This window comes from Tursiops truncatus, chromosome 2 (assembly GCF_011762595.2).
Source record: "Tursiops truncatus isolate mTurTru1 chromosome 2, mTurTru1.mat.Y, whole genome shotgun sequence".
Lineage (NCBI taxonomy): Eukaryota > Metazoa > Chordata > Mammalia > Artiodactyla > Delphinidae > Tursiops > Tursiops truncatus.
In genome coordinates this window covers 108,368,843-108,390,734 of record NC_047035.1, presented here as the reverse complement: position 1 = coordinate 108,390,734, position 21,892 = coordinate 108,368,843, and the positions used below count along the sequence as shown (strand labels likewise).

The window sequence follows — 21,892 nt, the reverse complement described above, 5'->3', positions numbered from 1 at the left end:
GAAGGGTAGTTGCAGATAGAAAGTACCACGTTGAGAATCAAGTTTAGAGGTTGGTCTGGTTCTCGGCAGGAGATTCCCATGGGGGAGAGGGAAAGGCAAAGCTAGTTTTTACAAACTAGGACATGGGAAGGTTGCTTTTTTGGGGGAAGACTGGCGGAGTGATGGTGCTAAGTAACAAGTCTCCAGCAAGGGCAAGTCCAATGCAACTCATCATCCAAGGAGAGGGTGGGAATGGAGGTTTGAGAGAACAGACCTTACCCTGTGCACCCCACCCGGCTCCCTAAGCCCTATCCCCAATTGGTGCTGGGGACAGCAGGGGTGACTGAGTCAAATACGAAATAGGGAGTTTTAAAGTGGATACGTGGACAGGATGGAGCTTATTATCTGAAGGTGACTGAAAAGTTAATCTGGCAGATGTCAGAGGGGCCTATGACCCAAATGTAGCAATTACTGGAAAAATTAATACTGTAAAAGAATGGATTTGAGACAAGCTAACCAAAAGTCAATTCTGGGTTTATTAGCAAGACCAGCAACATGATTTGCAGAGCCAGGATTCAGTATCTACTTATCTCTGAAAAACCACTTTCCATAGTGACCTAACTGTACTTTATTTCATGCAACTTAAATTAATGATAAGAAAACATTTCACAAATATCTGAAATATCTACCCAATCCCACTCAGGGATTGGGTGACATGGGGTGATGCAGAAAATTACATCTTAATGTTTAAAAGAAGGTAAAACATTCATGTAAGACAAAGGTCTTTTAATGAAGTAAGAAGAGTTTCATATTCCATAACTGTTGGAAACATCCAGGAGAGCCAGGTCTCTTATTTCCTCTAGAAGTGTGTACAGGCTTCTTCCCTTTGTCTGGCAATATTTTTGATAATCTTTCTCAATGACATTTACTTTGACTTCTTGAGCAAGCTGAGCTTCCTCCATTGATCTAGTTACTTCTTTCACTAAATCACTCTTTAGCAAGAGGGAACTCTGCTGAAAAAGTTCTGTATCTGGCATCATGTATGGTTTGTTGCTTATTATTTCAAGCCTTATTGTATCAGAATGGCAACGTGAGGCCTGTACAGATATTCTCACCTGTCATAGAGGAGAAAATGCATATTACTAAATCACAGTCTTTGTTCTTTGCAGTGAAAGCAATACTTAACATAAATACAGACTTACTGTTACGTGGTCAAACAAATGGAACGTAACAGATTCCCCTCCTGTCGTGGTAGAGGTGATTTTGTTTTGAAATCGTTGCAGGGATCCTGGTTTCCATTCAGAATGGCCATCTGGGCTGCATGAGATCACCAAACCATCTTTATTTTTTAGATAAGCAGCACCTTTAATCCCAAACCTGAATCATTGTCAGAATAAAAATCCAGAGATAATATATTCTTAGTATGCAGATTTTGTATACTTATCTAGAATGCTAGTTTTTCTTACAGATTAAAAACAACTTTTCCAAAAAAAAAAAAGAACTTTTCATCTGATTTACCTCCAAATACCTATTTCACTGAGCAGATGGAAACAAAATGTTTGGCTAAATAACAAAGTAAAACTCTAAGACTGATACAGATGTACTAGATTCTAATATCCATTTCTACTTACATACTGAATTATGTATTACATTATGTACATATGATAACTACAAAACAGTTGCTAAAATAAATGCTTTAATAAATTACATCTAATGTACCATTTATATACCATGTCTATACTTTAAGGTTAACCATGATTTCTTAATAACTATTGTGTTAGAAATAACATACCTTGGTATAAACACAAGCACACCGTTTGTCCTAATTGAATAAATAACCCCATCAGCTATGCAACGCTCCTCAGTTTCTGGGTCTTTGTCTTTAAAATACATGCACTGGAAGAGCTCTGTAGACTGCTTCTGAGAATGCTGTGCTGCCTGTAAGAAGAAGCACAACCCCAAAGCATGATGATGGACTTCCCTGACATCCCCAGAAGAAACATGGGATTCATATTCCCACAGAAACAATGACTTTTAAAAAAGGCTAGGTTCTAGAAAACTATTAATACAAACATTCTTCTCTATTATGAATTAAGTCAAATTTGAGGGACCCTTTTTCATTCCCTCAAAAATGTCTTAGAAAATTCTTTTAAGAAAACAACTTGTTATTTAAAAACTGTCTATAGTTCATACAGGAAGAGGAAAAGTATCCAGGTCTATGTCTTACCTTTATTTTCAAGTCTGTCCTACCAAAATCCTGCTGGTAGAAGTGCAAATTAGAACTACTATTCTGAAGGGCAATTTAGTAATAGGTATGAAAGTTTTATTTGTGCAGCCCCTTTGACTCAGCAATTCATTATTACCAGGAATTTATCCAGGCAAAATGTGAGAAGTCTGTAAAAGTGTATACACAAGGATGGTTGTAAACTAGATTGCCTGAACAGTGCTGCCTAACAGAACTTTCTACAATGATGGAAACGTTCTGTATCTGTGTTGTCCCATAGGTAGCCACAAGCCACACGTGTCTGTTGGGCACGTGAAATGTGGCTAGTGTGACTGAGGAACTGAATTTTTAATTTAAACCAACATGACTAGTGGCTATAATGTTGCACAGTATCAAACTAGAACCCTGGATACAGAAAATAATGTTAAACATTTAGGCAGCTTCCAATCTTATGTATCACCAAATGGTCTAGTTCTAAGCTGTACAACATTATGGCCACTAGCAACAATATAAAATAGAATACAAAGCAGTTTCTAAAACAATGATGTAACTATATTGACATGGTGTGCTATCAATAACATGTTAAGTGAAAAAAGGCAGATGACAAACAGCAGGTATGATTGGATAATTTTATAAATAAAAAGAATTGTCTAGAATTGTTATTATCTTTGGGTAGTAAGATAATAATAATCTTTCACATTTCTACATTTTGGGAGAAACATCTAACCCGTGGTAAATCTCATAAATCCACATTAAGTCACTTCAGAACATTTGTAAATGTATTGAGAGCTACTCAACAAACTTTTTGATTTTTCATATTATTTCGTTGGTTGGAATAATTCTAGCGTTTAATTTGCTAGAATATACGGTACTTCATTCCACTATACAATAAAGCTTTTCTGTTAGCAAAAGAGATGATGGGTAAGAGAATTAAAAATTCCCTCTTACTCGGTTTCTGTTGTTGATATGTCTGCATAATTCCTCCAGATCTTTGTTGCTGAACAAATTTTCCTTAATTTCCATTTTCTTATCTTTTGAAATGGCTGCCATTAACAGTCGGTGTACTATAATATCTGAGTATCTTCTTATCGGAGAGGTAAAGTGAGTATATTTATCTAATGCTAGACCTTCAAAAATAAACCAAAAAATCAAAATAAACAAAAAGATATACTTTTTAAACAACTTGCTCAAGGTTATGGGTACACAGAATAAAATTTTATCATTCACCATAGTGATGGAACTCTTCCTCGGCACATGATCCAGTGGAGAAATACAGTGCGTTGGACATGGCTTGTGTAGCCATTGATCGAAGCAACCAGTTGACAATGGGATCGTTGGGGTCATTTGCATTATCCAGAGAATCAGCCAGTGCTTTATTGGACCTGACAAAAAAATGTAAAAACTTTTATTTAGTCCCCAGCAATAATTTACAAGTCAACACTCTGAGGGGAACCCTTCACTCACCATCTGAATACGTTCATCTGCCAGTAGTTAAATTTATTTTGGACACATTTCAGAAGCAACTTTTTTCAACTATAGAAATCTAGTTTGCGGGGCTTCCCTGGTGGTGCAGTGGTTAAGAATCTGCCTGCCAATGCAGGAGACACGGGTTCGAGCCCTGGTCGGGGAGGATCCCACATGCCACGGAACAACTAAGCCCGTGTGCCACAGATACTGAGCCTGTGCTCTAGAGTCCACAGGCCACAACTACTGAGCCCGTGTGCCACAACTACTGAAGCCTGCACGCCTAGAGCCCGTGCTCCACAAGAGAAGCCACCGCAATGAGAAGCCTGCGCACTGCAACGAAGAGTAGCCCCTGCTCGCCACAACCAGAGGAAAGCCCGTGCAGCAACGAAGACCCAACACACCCAAAAAAAAAAAAAAAAAAAGAAAACTAGTTTGCTTTTGAGGTTTAAACAAAGAGTGTCAGAATTCAAATACATTTCTTTTTTTTGTGCCATGCTGCGTGGCTTGCAGGATCTTGGTTCCCCGACCTGGGATCGAACCTCGGCCATGGCAGTGAAAGCGCCAAGTCCTAACCACTGGACCACCAGGGAATTCCCTCAAATACGTTTCTTAAGTACTGAAGAGTAATGTGCTGAACTTATGAGATGAAGTTATACTCAGCACATAGTGGGTGGCCAGGTACTTGCTGAATTAAATTCCTAACACCCTTAAGCTTAAACATCCTGTACAGGTCAAAGAATGGATTTTTTCTTTTTTTAAATCAAGAATTATTGAGCCAGGGGCTCCCCTGGTGGTCCAGTGGTTAAGACTCCACGCGTTGAACCCTGGTCGGGGAACTAAGATCCTGCATGCCAGGCAGCACAACCATAAAAAAAAAAAAAAAAAAAAAATTATTGAGCCAGAGAGAGTTAAAAAACAAAACAGAACTAAACCTGAGGTACACAAGTAAAAGAAACCCAGAAAAAGAAAACCTTTTTCTTTTTTTAAAGAGGGTGAGAGGAAGCATTCTATTTACTTACTTTTAAGTAATTTTTTAAAACCCAGGAAATATAGAGTTATATTAACAATTTAATAATATAGTATATAATTCAGTTCTGTACCATAGCCTGCCAAGAGAAATGGGGAAGGAGAACGGCGGATGATAAAAGGAGAAGCAATGTGACAGAGTGGGCACTAATGTGAGCTTTCAAGTCTGACAGACATGGATTCCAATCCTGGCTCTGCCCTAACCAGCTGCTAAATTATCGGCAAATTAACCTCTCCAGACTTAATTTCCCTATCTGTAAAATATGAATGAATGATCCAAGCTAACACCTGAAAGCCCTTAGCATGTGCGTCTGGCACGCACTCAGAGCTCAACCACGGACTAAACCAGTTAAGAGATACTATCGCCTAAAGAGAGAGGCAAAAAAATCCATTTTCATAAATGAATAAAAGATATATTAATTAGCACCTGTTACAACAAAATATTGAAAAAAGAATCCCCTTTATACATCATTTTTAACAGGGAAAATATTTTATCCTGGAGGTGGGGAGTAAAAACGTCTCATTCTACGGAGGGATGGTATAAATTTACCATCGGTGTGGTGTCTTACGATATTGCCACAGAGATAGGCTGCATTTTTAAAGTTTTGAAATAGAGGATTAAGTCTTCGCATTTGCCTAAGGGGCAGATGAAATTAAATCAAGGATAACAGGTTCCTTACTTTTATATTACAAACTGTAGTGGGTCAAAATTACGCCTAAATAAACTTGTTTTAATTTGAAGTCTCTAGGGAATTCCCTGGCAGTCCAGTGGTTAGGACTCCGAGCTTCCACTGCAGGGGGGGCATGGGTTCTACCCCTGTTGGGGAACAAAGATCCCACAAGCCACGTGGTGTGGCAAAAAAAAAAAAAAAAAAAAGAAGCCTCTCTACCTACATTATAGTAAGTGAAGAAAGCCAAGAAGTTTTCTATTTTTGGTCAAAGATGTGGCTGTCACATTTTAAGAACTACTGTAAGATCAAAAAGTGCACAGCATCCCCTTCCAGTTCCCTGCCCCCTCAAAAGAGGAATTACCGTGTATCTATGAAGAAGCCCTTTGCTTTAGCACACTCTCGGAGTTCAGAAAAAAACTCCTGGTGTGGAGGAGGGTGCCGGCGCAGCAAGGCCTGGCGAGGGAAGCTCTCGTAGATCTTCTTGGCTACCCAGTGGTTGGCCAGGATCATGCATTCAGCCACCGTCTCATGGACTTCCAGGGGCTGCTTGGGGATGAGGTCGTGAATGTTCTTCTTCTCATCGAGCTGGATGCGAACCTCTACCCCTTCCAGCCCCAGGGCTCCGCATCGGTCTCGTTTGGCTCGGATGTGGCGGGCTATGTCCGTCAACTTTCCGATTGCCCACAGTAACTCCTCTAGCTTGGCTTGTCGGCTCTTCTCATCCATGTCCCTGAATTCTGGAATATCATCAACAATGTCGATGTTTCCGTCCAGTAATTCTTGGGCTGCTTCATAAAATAGTTTGTATGCTGATCGAATAATGGTTCTGCCATACCATACTTTCTTAATGTCATAGGAGGTTTTATCCAATTCCCACATGATGCTTACAGCATACCTACAAAACCAGTCACACTCACATCATTATTTAATTCTTCCATTTTTGAAAGAAACAGAACTAGACCCTAAATGTAATTTAAAAAAATGACATTGCTACAGGGCTCTGGTCTGATGTTTCAATCCAACACTCCACTGCTAAATCAAAAGGTACTTAAAATTAAAACAAGGTTAGATTAGGTTCTGGGGAGCTCTGAGCAAATCTGAAATAAGTTCACGTGGAATGTTACAAACCTGACTTTATGGTTCTCCATTTTCCTTAGAACAGCATAGCACTGATAGAGTTAAGTCTCCTGGGCTCGCTAGCAAAGAAGAGCAAAGCCTTTCGAATGCTACCGGATGACAGTGAACTAGGATATCAGCCTTGATGGTAGGTTCATTAGTAAAAAGTTCACTTAGTAAAGAATCACTTTACCACCAAATCACGCTAGTATTTGCAACTCACATAAAAAACACTGGGCTAACTTCTTAATGTATAAAGAGCTCTTGGATATCAATTATTAATAGATCAAGAAAGCAAAAGGAAAAGGGGCAAGAAACATGAAATAGTTCACAGAAAAGGATATACAAATGACTGTTAGGCATACAAAAAATGTTTGACTTTACTCATAGTAGAAAACTGCAAATCAAAACCACTCTAAGATACCATTTTTATTTTTCAAATTGGCAAAGACACAAAAAACCACAACATTGTGCTGGCAAGGCTGTGGGGAAACTAGCATTCTCATACATTGACGGAGAGAATATAATTGGTATAACCTCTGTGGAAGGCGATTTGGTTATTATCTATTTAAACACAAATGCATATACCCGTTGACACAGAAATTCCACTTCTAGGACTTTATCTTCCAGAGATACTGTACTTTTAAAAATGTGAAATGAGTTATATTCCAAGTAATTCAGTACAGTTTTGTTTATAATAGCAAAAGTTTGGAAACAATCTAAATTTCCACAGATAACTGTTATTAATATGGAATGATTTCCATATTAATGATCTCCAAGATACATTGTTAATTTTTAAAAAAAGCAAGGTCTGAACAGTGTATATATATATATATATATATATATATATATACACACACACACACACACACACACACACACACATACATACGGTCACCATTTGTATAACAAAGAAAGACCACATGTCCATAGGTATGCATGTGTGTGTGTGTGTGTTTATTTTTGAAATAATAGAAAATAGATATTGGTCTTTGTCCCTAGCTCTTGACACAGTGCTTCTGAAACCCTTGTAATTTCCTGGGAGGTAGGAGTGTCTTTTGTTCTAAGGAGGAGACTCTGGGTGGGCTCCTGGATGAGGGCTGGTCACTGGAAAGACCAAAGCCATGATTAGAAGCTTTCAGCCCTGCCCCTCATTCTCCTGCGAAGGGAGAAGGGCTGAAAATGGAGTTACTGATCGATCGTGCCAACGTGATGAAGCCTCCATAAAATCCCCAAAGCGTGAGGTTCGGAGAGCTTCTGGATTGGTGAACACATGGAGGTGCTGGGGAGAGTGGCATCCTTGGGCCTGGAAGCTCTGTGTCCTTCCCACATACCTTGCTCTACACATCTCTTCCATCTGGATGTTCATCTGTATCCTTTATCATATACTTTTATAATAAACCAGTAAATGTAGGTAAACTGTTTTCCTGAGTTCTGAGAGCTGCTCTAGCAAATTAATTGAACTTGAGGAGGGGGTCTGGGAACCTCTGATTTATAGTCGGTTGGTCAGAAGTACAGGTAAGAATGTGGACTTGCAACTGGCATCTGAAGTCTAAAGAGGGGGTCATGGGAACCTCTAATCTACAGCTGGTCGTTCAGAAGCATGCTGACAATCTGGGCTTGTGATGGTGTCTGAAGTTGAGGGGTGGGGACAGTCCTGTGGGACTGAGTCCTTTACCCTGTGGAACTTGATGCCGTCCTGGGCAGACAGTATCAGAACTGAATTAAATTGTAAGACACCCAGCTGGGGTTGCAGAGAACTGCTTGGTGTAGAGAAACACCTCTACACGTTTGGTGACCAGAAGTGTCAGATGTGACGTGTTCCCTGTAAAGGCAAAGGAGACTCACAGGAAAGAAAGACGTAGCGGGGAAGAGCTGGATTTTTCCCTACATAGGAAGGTGGAAAACTGAGGGTTTTTTTTGTTACAGTATTATGTCTAGGAAAATACAGAAGAAATCGGTAACTGAGGGAAAGTGGCAGGTGGGAGCCTTTCACTAAACATCTTTTCGAACGTATGAATTTTGGGCTACATGGTTTTATTATCTATTCAAAGACAGACATAAACTTTACAACAAAAAAACAAAAAACTCCCTAAGATCATGATCCTCATTGCAAAACAGCCTCAACCAGGGAACACATATGTACAAAGGTATATACATTTGTTCCTAGACTTTGACTTTAAAAAGCCAGCAAGAGGGAGAAGCAGCCTCACAGCTGGACAGAAAGAAGAGAGAAAGAGGAGCGGAAGGGAAGGGAAGGTGAGAGAAACAAAGCTGCCCCCAAATAAATGGTGCAGCAGGGTGTAGAGGATGTAGGGGGAAAGCAGGGGTGGGGAGCGGGCAGGAGAGTATATCAGAAAGAAGACGAAGAGGCCACAAGCGAGAGTCACTAGTCACCACAGAAGGGGCAAGACAAGCTCTGATGATAAAAGTAATGAACAAACTCACCTATCAACGCCTCCCAGGAGGGAGCACACATCAGCGCTGAGGATGGAGGGCAGCATGTCATAGCGACGGTCCGCTAAGTAATAAGTGGTGGCCCTGTGAATGACACATATGCAGGCACATGACCTTCAGCAGCAAGAAGCAGGACTGCTGACGGTACGGGCTGCAGTGAGGAAAATGGCCGAAAGTTCAGCACAAACTCCCCAAGGCTGTTGCTTTTTCATCAAGTGCAGCAGACTGGGTAATACAGCTATTCCCATGTTCCCACTTTTCTAAGTGATACCGCTTTGGGCTGAATATTCTTCCACTGATATAAAAGACAAAAGAAAAAGTGGTACGAATCTTAGTTGTACAAGAAAAATTAGAGTGTAATGATCCAGTATTTATATAAAATAGGATATTACTACAAGAAAAATTTAACCCATTTCAATTCAGAAGGAAACAACACATGAAAAGATTGTTAAAAAAGGAAAGGTAAATTGATCAAGGTACTACTTTTCTAAAGGAAAAGGGGAAGTGGACCTCAATTTTTTTTTTTTTTCCTGGAAGAGATCTTCAGAATTGTTCCCAACTGTGAAATCTTTGTTTTAAAAATCTGAAACTAGCAGTTACAAAATACATTACAGTCACACATAATCGCAGTGCTGATTTCAAACAGCGTTACCTTGTTCTAGCTTCAATATCAATATAAGAATGCGATGTCACAAAGTGCGTCACGTCTGCGATGTGGACCCCGAGCTCTAGGTTGCCGTTATCCAAGGCTCTGACTGAGAGGGTGTCGTCCACATCTTCACAACCTCTGGGGTCAATGCTGAATACCAGATGGGTTTTCCTAAGGTCTTTACGTTCTCGTTCCTCTTCGGAACTCACCTTCCAGGGATTTTCGGCTGTGTTTACTGGCATCTCACACATCTGTACAAGGAGAGTCCCCAGATTCAGCAATTCATGCACCAGAAATTTCCTATAAAAATCCACTCTCTACCATTCTCAATGTGACCTCATGGAAACCCCATTCATTACCCATTACCTTATGCAATTAACCTATGTTTGCTTTTTTTGAGCAATAATTATTTATTAGGTGCCTCCAATGTGTCAGGAGCTGTGCTAGGCTCTGGAAATATGGGAGTCAATAGGAAAGACACAATCCCCATGCCCCTGAAGGCGCTACGGTCGGACAGGAAATGTCCCAGGGTGTTTACAGCCTCTTCAGTCGTGGAGGCTGGAGAATGAATGGGTGGCTTATAAAGAGTACAATATCCACCCCATTTTCAAATCCATTTGAGCTTTTAATTCAAGTCAAGCCCGGATAAAAACCAACATGTCCCAAATATTAAAAGCATATTCCTTTTTGAAGCAGGATCAATCTCGAGCATTTTCTCTGCATTGTTACCTGTTCAAGCCATCAATTTGCAGTTAAGTAGGCTAAAAGGGAAGAATTCTAGTCCTGTGAAGTCTAATCCACGCTTTATTTTGCTCTAACATTTTCACTAAGCTGTCAAAACAAGTCAACAAATAATTTCCAGATACTAACGGTAAACATAAAAACTTAAGAATGTAAAATATTCTAAAGTATTTTACTATTGTAGCCACCACTCTGTCAAAAATTATAATGAAAATAAGATACCCATATGCTCTTTTTTTTTAAACATCTTTATTGGAGTATAATTGCTCTACAATGGTGTGTTAGTTTCTGCTTTATAACAAAGTGAATCAGTTATACATATACACATGTTCCCATATCTCTTCCCTCTTGCGTCTCCCTCCCTCCCACCCTCCCTATTCCACCCCTCTAGGTGGTCACAAAGCACCGAGCTGATCTCCCTGTGCTATGCGGCTGCTTCCCACTAGCTATTTTACATTTGGTAGTGTATATATGTCCATGCCACTCTCTCACTTCGTTCTAGCTTACCCTTCCCCCTTCCGGTGTCCTCAAGTCCATTCTCTATGTCTGCATCTTTATTCCTGTCCTGCCCCTAGGTTCTTCAGAACCATTTTTTTTTTTTTTTTTTTTTTAGATTACACATATATGTGTTAGCATACGGTATTTGTTTTTCTCTTTCTGACTTACTTCACTCTGCATAACATACTCTAGGTCCATCCACCTCACTACAAATAACTCAATTTCGTTTCTTTTATGGCTGAGTAATATCCATTGTAGATATGTGCCACATCTTCTTTATCCATTCATCTGTCAATGGACACTTAGGTTGCTTCCCTGTCCTGGCTATTGTACATAGAGCTGCAATGAACATTGTGGTACATGACTCTTTCTTTTTTTTTTTTTGCGGTACGCGGGCCTCTCACTGTTGTGGCCTCTCCCGTTGCGAAGCACAGGCTCCGGACGCGCAGGCTCAGCGGCCATGGCTCATAGGCCCAGCCGCTCCGCGGCATGTGGGATCCTCCCAGACCGGGGCACGAACCCGCATGCCCTGCACCGGCAGGCGGACTCTCAACCACTGCGCCACCAGGGAAGCCACTATTTTTAGTTTTTTGAGGAACCTCCATACCGTTCTCCATAGTGGCTGTATCAATTTACATTCCCACCAACAGTGCAAGAGGGTTCCCTTTTCTCCACACCCTCTCCAGCATTTATTGTTTGTAGAGTTTTTGATGATGGCCATTCTGACTGGTGTGAGGTGATACCTCATTGTAGTTTTGATTTGCATTTCTCTAATGACTAGTGATGTTGAGCATACTTTCATGTGTTTGTTGGCAATCTGTATATCTTTGGAGAACTGTCTACGTCTTCTGCCCATTTTTGGATTGGGTTGTTTTTTTGATATTGAGCTGCATGAGCTGCTTGTATATGTTGGAGATGAATCCTTTGTCAGTTGCTTCATTTGCTACCCATATGCTCTTTTTTTTAAAAAATAAATTTACCTTATTTATTTATTTATTTATTTTTGGCTGCATTGGGTCTTCGTTGCTGTGCATGGGCTTTCTCTAGTTGCAGTGAGTGGGGGCTACTCTTCGTTGCGGTGTGCATGTTTCTCATTGCAGTGGCTTCTCTTGCTGCGGAGCACGGGCTCCAGGCTCACGGGCTTCAGTAGTTGTGGCACACTGGCTCAGTAGTTGTGGCTCACGGGCTCTAGAGCGCAGGCTCAGTAATTGCAGTGCACGGGCTTAGTTGCTCCGTGCCATGTGGGATCTTCCCGGACCAGGGTTCGAACCCTTGTCCCCTGCATAGGCAGGCGTATTCTTAACCACTGCGCCACCAGGGAAGTCCTTGCTACCCATATGCTCTTGATGGCAGTGCAAACTGGCCCAATTTTTCTGAAGAACAATCTGCCAATTCATAGCAAAAGCTATTTAGATTTTTTATGCCCTTTGACTTGGTGATCTCACTTTAAAGATTACATTCCAGAAGAAAATGATCAAAAAAGAAAAGTAATATTTATGAAATGTTTGAAGTGGCACCTTTTATAATACTGAAAAATGAAAGAGCCCAAACGCTCAGCAATTGAGGAATGCTTAAGCAAACTAGAGTACATCACTAGAGAGTAATTGCCACCACTATTAAAAATAAGTAGGCTATGTCAATACAGAGAAATGATTCTTAAGTGAAAGAAGCAGAAAATAGACTGTGCACACTGTGAGTATAGCTATGCAAGAATAATAAACAAGATTTACAAGGATTTTAAAAGATCATAAAGTGATGAAAATAGCTGACGTTTTATGTTCACGGAATTTTTGTTTTCTGTAAAGATTACAAAAACAGTTTCATAATGAGCATGATTTTTTGACCCATGGGTCAGAGATGTATGGAACCCAAGAAGCTGCTCCCTGCAGCTTTCTGCAGGCCTCTGGTTGAATGATTATGACAGGGACCAGAGCCCAGTTGGGTCTGTAACCAGGTACCCGTGTAGTACCACGGGGGATGGACGTATACTGACTGTAAGACACTGACATACCATTTGTAAGCACAGTAGGAAAACGTAAAAATTTGAGAGCTGTGAGGCTGCAGGAAACTAACTCTGCACTGGAAGCTGACTTCAATCTGGCTCAAACACAGAATAAAGAAGAGTGAGATTTTTCCATTATCTGTGGTTTTAGACAGTGGGTTGTTACATAGTACAAAGATTTTTCTTAATGACAAAACGGACAACAACAAAAGCAAAAAAAAAAAGAAAAGTAGAAAAAGTCTTTTATCAGAACAAAGGACTGGCGGAAGTCTGACCTGAGCTTCTGAGAAGGGGACAACTGAAATGCTGTTCTCCACCAAGATGGTTGCAATTTCCCCTTCCAGGTCTCCGATTCTTCCTAAAACACGCACAAAATGTCCACTTGGATACATGGATGTCGACTCCCAGGAATCAATGCGCACAACCACCCGGAAGTCCTGAACAAATAAGGGGAAACATGAGCCCAGCGCCAGGAGTCGAATGGGTCAATTAGCAGCACCAAACAAACGAGCGATAAACAGCATCAAGCTCCAAAGAGAGTGGCCAATTTGCAAATAGCGGTTTTTCTTTCTTTTCTATTCTTTTTTTTTTTTTTTTTTTTTTTTTTTTTTTTGCGGTACGCGGGCCTCTCACTGTTGTGGCCTCTCCCGTTGTGGAGCGCAGGCTCAGCGGCCATGGCTCACGGGCCCAGCCGCTCCGCGGCATGTGGGATCTTCCCGGACCGGGACACAAACCCGTGTCCCCTGCATCGGCAGGCGGACTCTTAACCACTGCGCCACCAGGGAAGCCCCTTTTCTATTCTTTCATTGGGTTCTTCCTGTTTTACTAAATTGCCAGATGGTAGGTAAATGATTAGTGCAATGCTTTGAAGGGAGGCATTACCTCTCCGCACCAAATAAGTGGGAGGGAGAGTGTAGCCTGAGACAGAAAGCCAACTGTGACACATTCGAGTTAACATTTGTGACACAAGGGAAAAACCCAATTATGCATAGTCCAAATTAAATTTCAAAACAAAAAATCTCAATGTTTTTGTGTGGGGGAGTTACTTTCTAATTTCTTTAAAGTTACTTTCTAATTTCTTAAGACATCTTTTGGTGGAGAAGAAGGTTATCCGTATGAACTGAACCCCAATGCTCCCGGATTCCAGCAAACCATAGACATGGAAAGCAGTTGTTACAACTGGCCTCAGAGAGCCTGGGTGAGGCTTTGGGGATGGAAAGGTACACAACGACCAGATTACTGGCTGGGGACATCCTGCTTCAGTGTCTCACTTACAAACTGCAAAACATCGGGCAAATCAAATTGGGCGATGCCTACACCCTTCGCCACAGTAAAGGTTAATTTCTAACTTTCTTGTTTATGTCTTCTCTCCAGGGCTCTTATTCCTTTAAGGATAATCGATTCTGTGAAGTACCACTATATCATCCCTACAGGGCAGAGCCATCGTATTTCTATATCGCTTGCTGAAAGAAAGCTTGTTAGTGTTGGCAAAGTGTATCTATTGAAAAGTTTCTGTGTTGGATGGCTGGATAATGGATGTTCTCTCTAGCTGTCCTACACAGCTCTTTCTAGGACGGTTTCTCTCTGGCCTTCATTTTTTAACCAAGGACTACTTAACAGATGGTTCTATATATTTAGAATTTTTAGAAAACAGGATCTCAGAACACCAGATGCCATCACTAATTTATCCCTTCCTATGCAAAGGAGTTAACAGTTCCTGGTACCGCTCAAAAGCTGGCAAAGACAAGAGGCAAAGAGTAAAGGTACCTGGAGGGCTTCTGCTTGCTGAGTGCTAATTCGGATTTTGGGAATTCTGTAATCCCAAGGTGTAACTAGGATTTTCCGAGCATTTTTGCCCTGTGATTGGACCTCTTCTTTGGATGGAAATGTCACCACATAATCCCGCCAGTTCTTCTGAAGGATACCCACCACTCTGCCTTTGGGAAAACAAAACAAAATAAAGCCTTAACTGGTAAGATGTCACCTATCTGGACTCTGACCAGTTCAGCAGTGAGGAAGAAAACAGGAAATGCAACATCCCATTTTTTTTAAGCACATCCACACAAGTTGAGAGATGCTTAAACATTTGCCTTCCTTCTATTTTATTATTAAATGGATCATTTTTTTAAGATAGATAATTTTTTAAATTAACATTGTCAGTGTGCCCCTTCTTTTGTGGGGCCTGGTGTGACATTTATTTATTTTTAAAATAAATTTATTTATTTTTGGCTGCGTTTGTTGCTGCATGCGGGCTTTCTCTAGTTGCAGCCAGCGGGGGCTACTCTTCATTGTGGTGCACAGGCTTCTCACTGCAGTGGCTTCTCTTGTTGCAGAGCACAGGCTCTAGGCACGTGGGCTTCAGTAGTTGTGGCACTCAGGCTCGGTAGTTGTGGCTTGCGGTCTCTAGAGTGCAGGCTCAGTAGTTGTGGCGCACAGGCTTAGATGCTTCATGGCATATGGTATCTTCCTGGACCAGGGCTCGAACCTGTGTCCCCTGCACTGGCAGGCGGATTCTTAACCACTGTGCCACCAGGGAAGCCCCCCTAAGAGGGTTTTTATTTTAAGATGAGACAAACTATGTAGCATATTTGGGTGCTGATGAGAATAAAATAAACCAGAGAGGGGAAACTGACAATGTAGGAAAAGAGATGATATCATATATTAATAATTGCAATATTTCTGGACTAAAGAGAGGAAAAATAAACATTCCACATGGACGACCAGGCAACTTTACAGCTGGCTCACCTGTGGGCATGGGCTCACTCGGGGACTCGCCGTCATTCTCACCCAGGGCGGTGGTTCTTCCTTTCCATTCATTTTTAGGGAGCAGTTCGACAACTACCACGTCCCCGTGAATAGAGCGGTTTCGAGCCTTCGTCCCGTGGATTAGGATGTCACTGACTAGACCTGTTTTGGGGGGCAGTACAGAGAAACCCCATAACGTCAAGGGGGAGGCCACACCAGTGAGGTCTTTCAAACATAATACGTTCGCGATCTAATCAGCATTCCTGCAAATAAAAGCTCCCTCCTTTCAAAGGTGAAGTTAAACCGAAGTCAAACTTTTGTTCCGCAGGTTAGGAAGGAAGAAACACTGCTGCTATGCCATGCTGTATAATGCGCTTTCATAAGGCCACTCTCAACCATCTTTTAAGGTAGGTTCCCTGCATGAGGCAATGTAAGCCCACACTGGGACTCTCTCCCATAACTTCAGGGGCCATTGCGGCCAGGGAGCGGTCAGCGGGCTGCTGAACTATGGACACTGCAGAACTGACAGGGAGAAGTCTGATGAGCAGAAGCCCGGGGTAAGCCACTGCTTCTCATTCTCCTCAACCTCGCCAGGTGCCCCTGACTATCTATCAGGGTTACTTTCACCCTGTCATTGCAGAACTAACAATACACTCTATTATGATAAAACTTATTTACACATTTTTTTCATTGACGTTACTTTTTATACAATTCCAATGAGGCAATACGGCTCAGTGAGGCAGCACAGGGCAAAATCTTAAAGTCACAGCCTGCCTGCCTCAGCCTCAGGTGTAGCCCCGCCGCGTACCAGGTGAGTGATCCTCGTAAAGTCACTTTGCTTCTCTGTATTTTAGTTTCTTCACGTGTAAAAGGTGGTAAACAATAATAATACCTACTTGAAGTGCTTACAACAGTATCTGATGTATAATAAGCACTCAGTAAAATATTAGCTATTACCATGTTTTAGAGTTATTACCATAAAATCAGGAATTATAGACAAAAAGCTGGGGAGGAAAAAAAACCAACGCACGATCCCACACAGCCAGTGTAGGTAGGGATATTTGACATGGCACACGTGATGTGACAATTTCAACTTTGCTTTCTTCAATGTGTAATATCAGAATAAAAAAGTGGTACGGAAATTTATGTAAGGTTTACACTGCACCTGAATCTTTACTGCTGGCTCCTTGAAGTCGAACAAAAGCTTCTATTTGTGCTCTGTGTTTGTTGACGTTCAGAGTTCCCTAAAATCAAAATAAAAATCATTTAATGTGAAAAATTTCTGCTTGCTTTACCCTCAAAAAAGTACAGTTAAAAATTTTAATGAAAATATCCCCATTATATTCTTATAAGGTTTGTGATCCCTTTCTTTAGGAATAATAATAATTCATTACCAAAGTTTATTTTCTCCAGAGAATGTACCATGATTTTTTTTTTTTTTTTTGCTGTACGTGGGCCTCTCACTGTCGTGGCCTCTCCCGTTGCGGAGCACAGGCTCCGGACGCGCAGGCCCAGCGGCCATGGCTCATGGGCCCAGCCGCTCCGCAGCATGTGGGACCTTCCCGGACCGGGGCACAAACCCAAGTCCCCTGCATCGGCAGGCGGACTCCCAACCACTGCGCCACCAGGGAAGCCCCTGTACCATGATTTTGACATACTCTTAGCTATACCAAGTGGTTCAAGTGCCAGGATTTATCTTACCTAAGTGATGAGCGGTCTTTAAAAAATCTTCTACCTCAAAATATCCTCCCAGGAATGCTGTAAACTTCATTACCAGTTGGAAGCATTAGCCTCTCCATAGATATACTCATTAAAACACTCACATTTTAGGGAAGGAGTTTACAGTGGTAGGCTCAACCTTCAGACTGCATAAAAATCGTCTGAGTTGCTCGTTAGAAAATGTAAAATTCGTGGTAGAACAGTTCTGTATCTTGATTGTGGTGGTGAATACACAAATCTATGCATGTGATAAAACTGTTATGTGCACACAGACACACACACACGAGTGCATATAAAGCTGTTGAAATCTGAACAGCAATTTTATTTGATTCCTTCTCAAGACCCTGACAGCACGTGGGTCCTGGGTTTTGAGGGATCACAAAGGGGACCTTGAAAGAGGCAGGAAAATGGCAAAGGCCTGAAGAAGCCAAATTTCAACAACTTTAAAATTTTGCCAAACCTCCAGACCTTGATTCAAAAATATATTCTTTCCCAGTGACAGGAGGCATTTAAACGTACTGTGTAATGCTCGGTATGTAACCTAATTAAGAACACTAGAGGGACTTCCCTGGTGGCGCAGTGGTTAAGAATCCTCCTGCCAATGCAGGGCACATGGGTTTGAGCCCTGGTCCAGTAAGATTCCACATGCCGCGGAGCAACTAAGCCTGTGTGCCACAGCTACTGAGCTTACGCTCTAGAGCCCATGAGCCACAACTACTGAGCCCGCGTGCCACAACTACTGAAGCCCATGTGCCTAGAGCTTGTGCTCTGCAACAAGAGAAGCCACCGCAGTGAGAAGCCCTCGCACGGCAATGAAGAGTAGCCCCCTACTCACCACAACTAGAGATAACCCACACACAGCAACAAAGACCCAACACAGCCAAAAATAAAATTAATTAATTTTTTTAAAAAAAAAGAAAGAACAGTAGAGAGTACGTCCAAACCGGAGGGCACTGTCTACAGAGGAGACTCCCACATCACCTTGAACATCGACAGCCCTGGCCTACTGAGGCCCGTCTCATTGACAGCCTTTGAAATCAGAGGCCTGTGACAGGAGGCAAGTAAAGAGAAGGAAACACACTGGCTGATCCTGGCGCCGATTCCCCATTACCACCCTCACCTGGATGTAGCGCCCAGACTTAATGCCGGCTTCTAACACTTCCAGGGGTAGATGTTCTGGGTACTCCTTCCCGTGGCTCTCCTGACTCTCATTCTCTCTTTCTCGTCGAGACTGAAGGATAGACTCACAAAGCTCGTGGGTGGCCTTTAAATCAGGCCAAAAATTGTCCAGGTAATTCTGCATTTAATAAAGGCACAAGAGAAACATGGTCAGAAGATAATGATTCTTTGTTATAGCAGCATTACAAAAAGTCCTGAACAGGAACTGCTGGCATGCAGTTTTGAAGAAGTATTACATGAGCATTACCCTCCCAAGCCTCCTGCTACCAGTTCATTTCTACCATCTCACTAATCCCTGCAGCCTTGCCAAAGGAACCCAGGGAGGCCATTCCTACTGTGGAACGCTTCTACCTCCCTGATTACTCTGCACTTTCAAATCTCCCTCTCCACACACACGCGTGTACGTGCACACGGCCGGGATGCCTGTCTTTACACGTATCTCACTGCTGCAGATAACGGCCCACAGTGAATGGAGAGGAAAAGCTCCTACGTGTGCACTGTCTCTTTTTTTTTCACCCTGAAATATCTGAAAATTATAAGAAGCCTAAACAAGCAGGCAAAAAGTGGCAAGGAGTAAAGTGTAATAAGGAAGTGTCTCCCCTCCCCCAACCCCCTGGCAATCTTGGAGGAGCAGAGAAGGGGAAAGATGTTTCTGTTCTTTGGTGTTAGGCTATCCAGCCTCATAAACTCCCCAAGGACTGCGTCTTCTTTTGTGACTATACAGATGTAGTCACACTTTTCATGTGGGGACACCTGATGCTCTGTCAATGTGACAACCCAGTACGAAACATAATTCTGAAACAAGTGTCATGGTCCCCTCCAAGGAGAACATTATTGAATATTATTGCACTTCTTGGTGTAACTTTCAGAGAGGCCCTAGACAAGACACCAAGGCGACCACCCACAGGGGGCTGGTGTGGTGAGGCTGACCGTGCTCCATCTACTTCCTGTGTCCAGAATACATGCCCTCGCATGGTGCACCCTCACTAAACAAAATCAAACTTACGTATGATTTTAACTCTACTTTAAGCCTAAATTACAGGCTGGCACATTCTCTTTTCTCAAACTAAAATGAAGTTAATTATCTTTACTGTCAACTCCAGCACTTCTCCCACTAATTTCAGGGTCTTGTTCAAACTGCTTCCTTTCTTTCTCTAGTCCTTCCAGAAGTTCTGTCTGTGCTAACATCACTGCAATTCTATGGTCACTAATCACTCATCAACACCAAATGTTTGCCACTACGAACCAACTCTTCAAGAGGGATTTATTGTCCTCACTCTTCCCCATCTACCTTCAAGTCTCCACAGAAAATTCTGGGCTTCCTGCTCATCTGAACTTCACAGCATCTCTTTTTTTCTGCTGTCATACACCTCTATGAAGCCCTCGGTCACACAGTTTGCTTAGGAAATGCTCTACAAAATCAAACTGTACGGTGCTGCCAGACTACAGAGAAAAGTAATTTTCATACAAAGTAGAAAAATATAATCTTAGTCAACTGTCCTCTGCAGGAACAAGACATGATGTATTGCGACAGGAAAAATAAGTGACACTGCCATTAATATCCAGCGCCCCTGGAATTCTCTGGCATGCCAGACACTTTTTTATAGCAGGGCAAGAAAATTCTATTGGCAAATCTTTAGCAATGCATGCACATGGGAACCCTCATAGGCTCTACAATTCAAAATCCAACTAGACTTTCTGTAAACTGACAGGGGTAATGGAGGGCCTTCGTCTAGTTTCTGAATCAAAAAACAATATCAACCACTGGAACCTGACTGACCAACTGGGCAGGCAGAAGAGACCAGTAATGTATTTTTTGTTTTTTTGTTTTGAGATCAGTAATCTATTTAGAGATTAACAGGCATCCTACTCTCTGAAAAGGTACCTAAGAAATAGGAGAGCTGTGTCCTTAAGACAGCTCAGAAAACTGTCACCGATAATGCTGCCTCTATCTGTTACATGTACCCCAAGCTGGTCCAACAGCTTTCACATAAGTAGTATCACATATCACCCCTTCCTTTATCCCTACTGACCTCCACCCATGGTCACAAGTAGAGAAGAGTGAGGAACAGTGGACAAATAAGACTGGCCTTTAACACTATGTTTTGGGAGAGGGTGTGGAGAAAAGGGAACACTCTTGCACTGCTGGTGGGAATGTAAATTGATACAGCCACTATGGAGAACAGTGTGGAGGTTCCTTAAAAACTAAAAATAGAACTACCAAACGACACAGCAATCCCACTACTGGGCATATACCCTGAGAAAACCATAATTCAAAAAGACACATGCACCCCAATGTTCACTGCAGCACTATTTACAATAGCCAGGTCATGGAAGCAACCTAAGTGTCCATCAACAGATGAATGCATAAAGAAGATGTGCCACATATATATAATGGAATATTACTCAGCCATAAAAAGGAACGAAATTGAGTTATTTGTAGTGAGGTGGATGGACCTCGAGTCTGTCATACAGAGTGAAGTCAGAAAGAGAAAAACAAATACCGTATGCTAACACATATATATGGAATCTAAAAAAAAAATGGTTCTGATGAACCTAGGGGCAGAACAGGAATAAAGACCCAGACGTAGAGAATGGACTTGAGGACACGGGGAGGCGTAAGGGTAAGCTGGGACGAAGTGAGAGAGTGGCATGGACATATATACACTACCAAATGTAAAATAGATAGCTAGTGGGAAGCAGCCGCATAGCACAGGGAGATCAGCTTGGTGCTTTGTGACCACCTAGAGGGGTGGGATAGGGAGGGTGGGAGGGAGACCCAAGAGAGAGGAGATATGGGAATATATGTATACGTATAGCTGATTCACTTTGTTATAAAGCAGAAACTAACACACCATTGTAGAGCAATTATACTCCAATAAAGATGTTAAAAAACAAAACCTATGTCTTGTGCGTATTCAGAAAGACAGTCTGGGAGGCAGCATGGTGGTTCAGAGTGCTGGAGTCAGACTGCCTGGGCTCTAACACACTTCCAGCACTTTCTCCCTGTGACTCTGGGCAAGTTGCTTAGCTTTTCTGTGCTTTAGCTTCCTCACCAATAAAATGGGGATTACAACACCTGCCTAATAGTGTTGTTGCAAGAATTAAATGAAATAATACGCTCAGAACAGTGCCTGGCATAGATCAACGTTGGGTATTATTCTTAGGTGGAACCATGTAGAATAGCCATTTTGTAAGTCAAAAACAACAGAATATTGGCAGTTTTATCAGATTCAACCTATCATCATCATCATTACTACTAGTATTATTATTATAACTATAAACATGAATTTACTATGAACTGGAGTTTATTGGGCTGCAGTCTTGGATACTGGAGGCCTTACAGTCACAGGGAGTTTGCCCAAATTTGGCAAACTCAAGATTAATTAGTTGGAGAGTGATGAAGACATGGAACTTCT

The 21,892-nt window shown here is 41.9% G+C and overlaps 2 protein-coding genes across 5 annotated transcripts in view; one reads left to right on the top strand and one right to left on the bottom strand.

The window, feature by feature from the left end:
* Window positions 1–492: 492 nt before the first annotated feature.
* DIS3L (DIS3 like exosome 3'-5' exoribonuclease) overlaps window positions 493–21,892 on the bottom strand; it is a 34,750-nt gene continuing 13,350 nt past the window's right edge. For 3 of the 4 annotated variants that reach the window (XM_019948576.3, XM_019948597.3, XM_033851854.2), the window contains 13 exons: window positions 18,415–18,591; window positions 16,741–16,819; window positions 15,576–15,737; window positions 14,598–14,767; window positions 13,106–13,267; window positions 9,593–9,840; window positions 8,932–9,024; window positions 5,729–6,262; window positions 3,431–3,585; window positions 3,152–3,330; window positions 1,772–1,917; window positions 1,182–1,356; window positions 493–1,094 (listed from right to left, as the gene is read on the bottom strand). In XM_019948576.3, the coding sequence (XP_019804135.2) occupies window positions 786–1,094; window positions 1,182–1,356; window positions 1,772–1,917; window positions 3,152–3,330; window positions 3,431–3,585; window positions 5,729–6,262; window positions 8,932–9,024; window positions 9,593–9,840; window positions 13,106–13,267; window positions 14,598–14,767; window positions 15,576–15,737; window positions 16,741–16,819; window positions 18,415–18,591 (2,589 nt within the window). In that variant the 3' untranslated portion in view covers window positions 493–785. The remainder of the gene's footprint in view (window positions 1,095–1,181; window positions 1,357–1,771; window positions 1,918–3,151; window positions 3,331–3,430; window positions 3,586–5,728; window positions 6,263–8,931; window positions 9,025–9,592; window positions 9,841–13,105; window positions 13,268–14,597; window positions 14,768–15,575; window positions 15,738–16,740; window positions 16,820–18,414; window positions 18,592–21,892) is intronic. The other variant, XM_019948601.3, reaches the window with a different exon arrangement.
* Window positions 15,734–21,892, top strand: part of MEGF11 (multiple EGF like domains 11) — a 439,586-nt gene continuing 433,427 nt past the window's right edge. The window contains exon 1 of the mRNA XM_073801157.1: window positions 15,734–16,132. The gene's annotated coding sequence lies outside the window, so the exon portion shown is untranslated. The remainder of the gene's footprint in view (window positions 16,133–21,892) is intronic.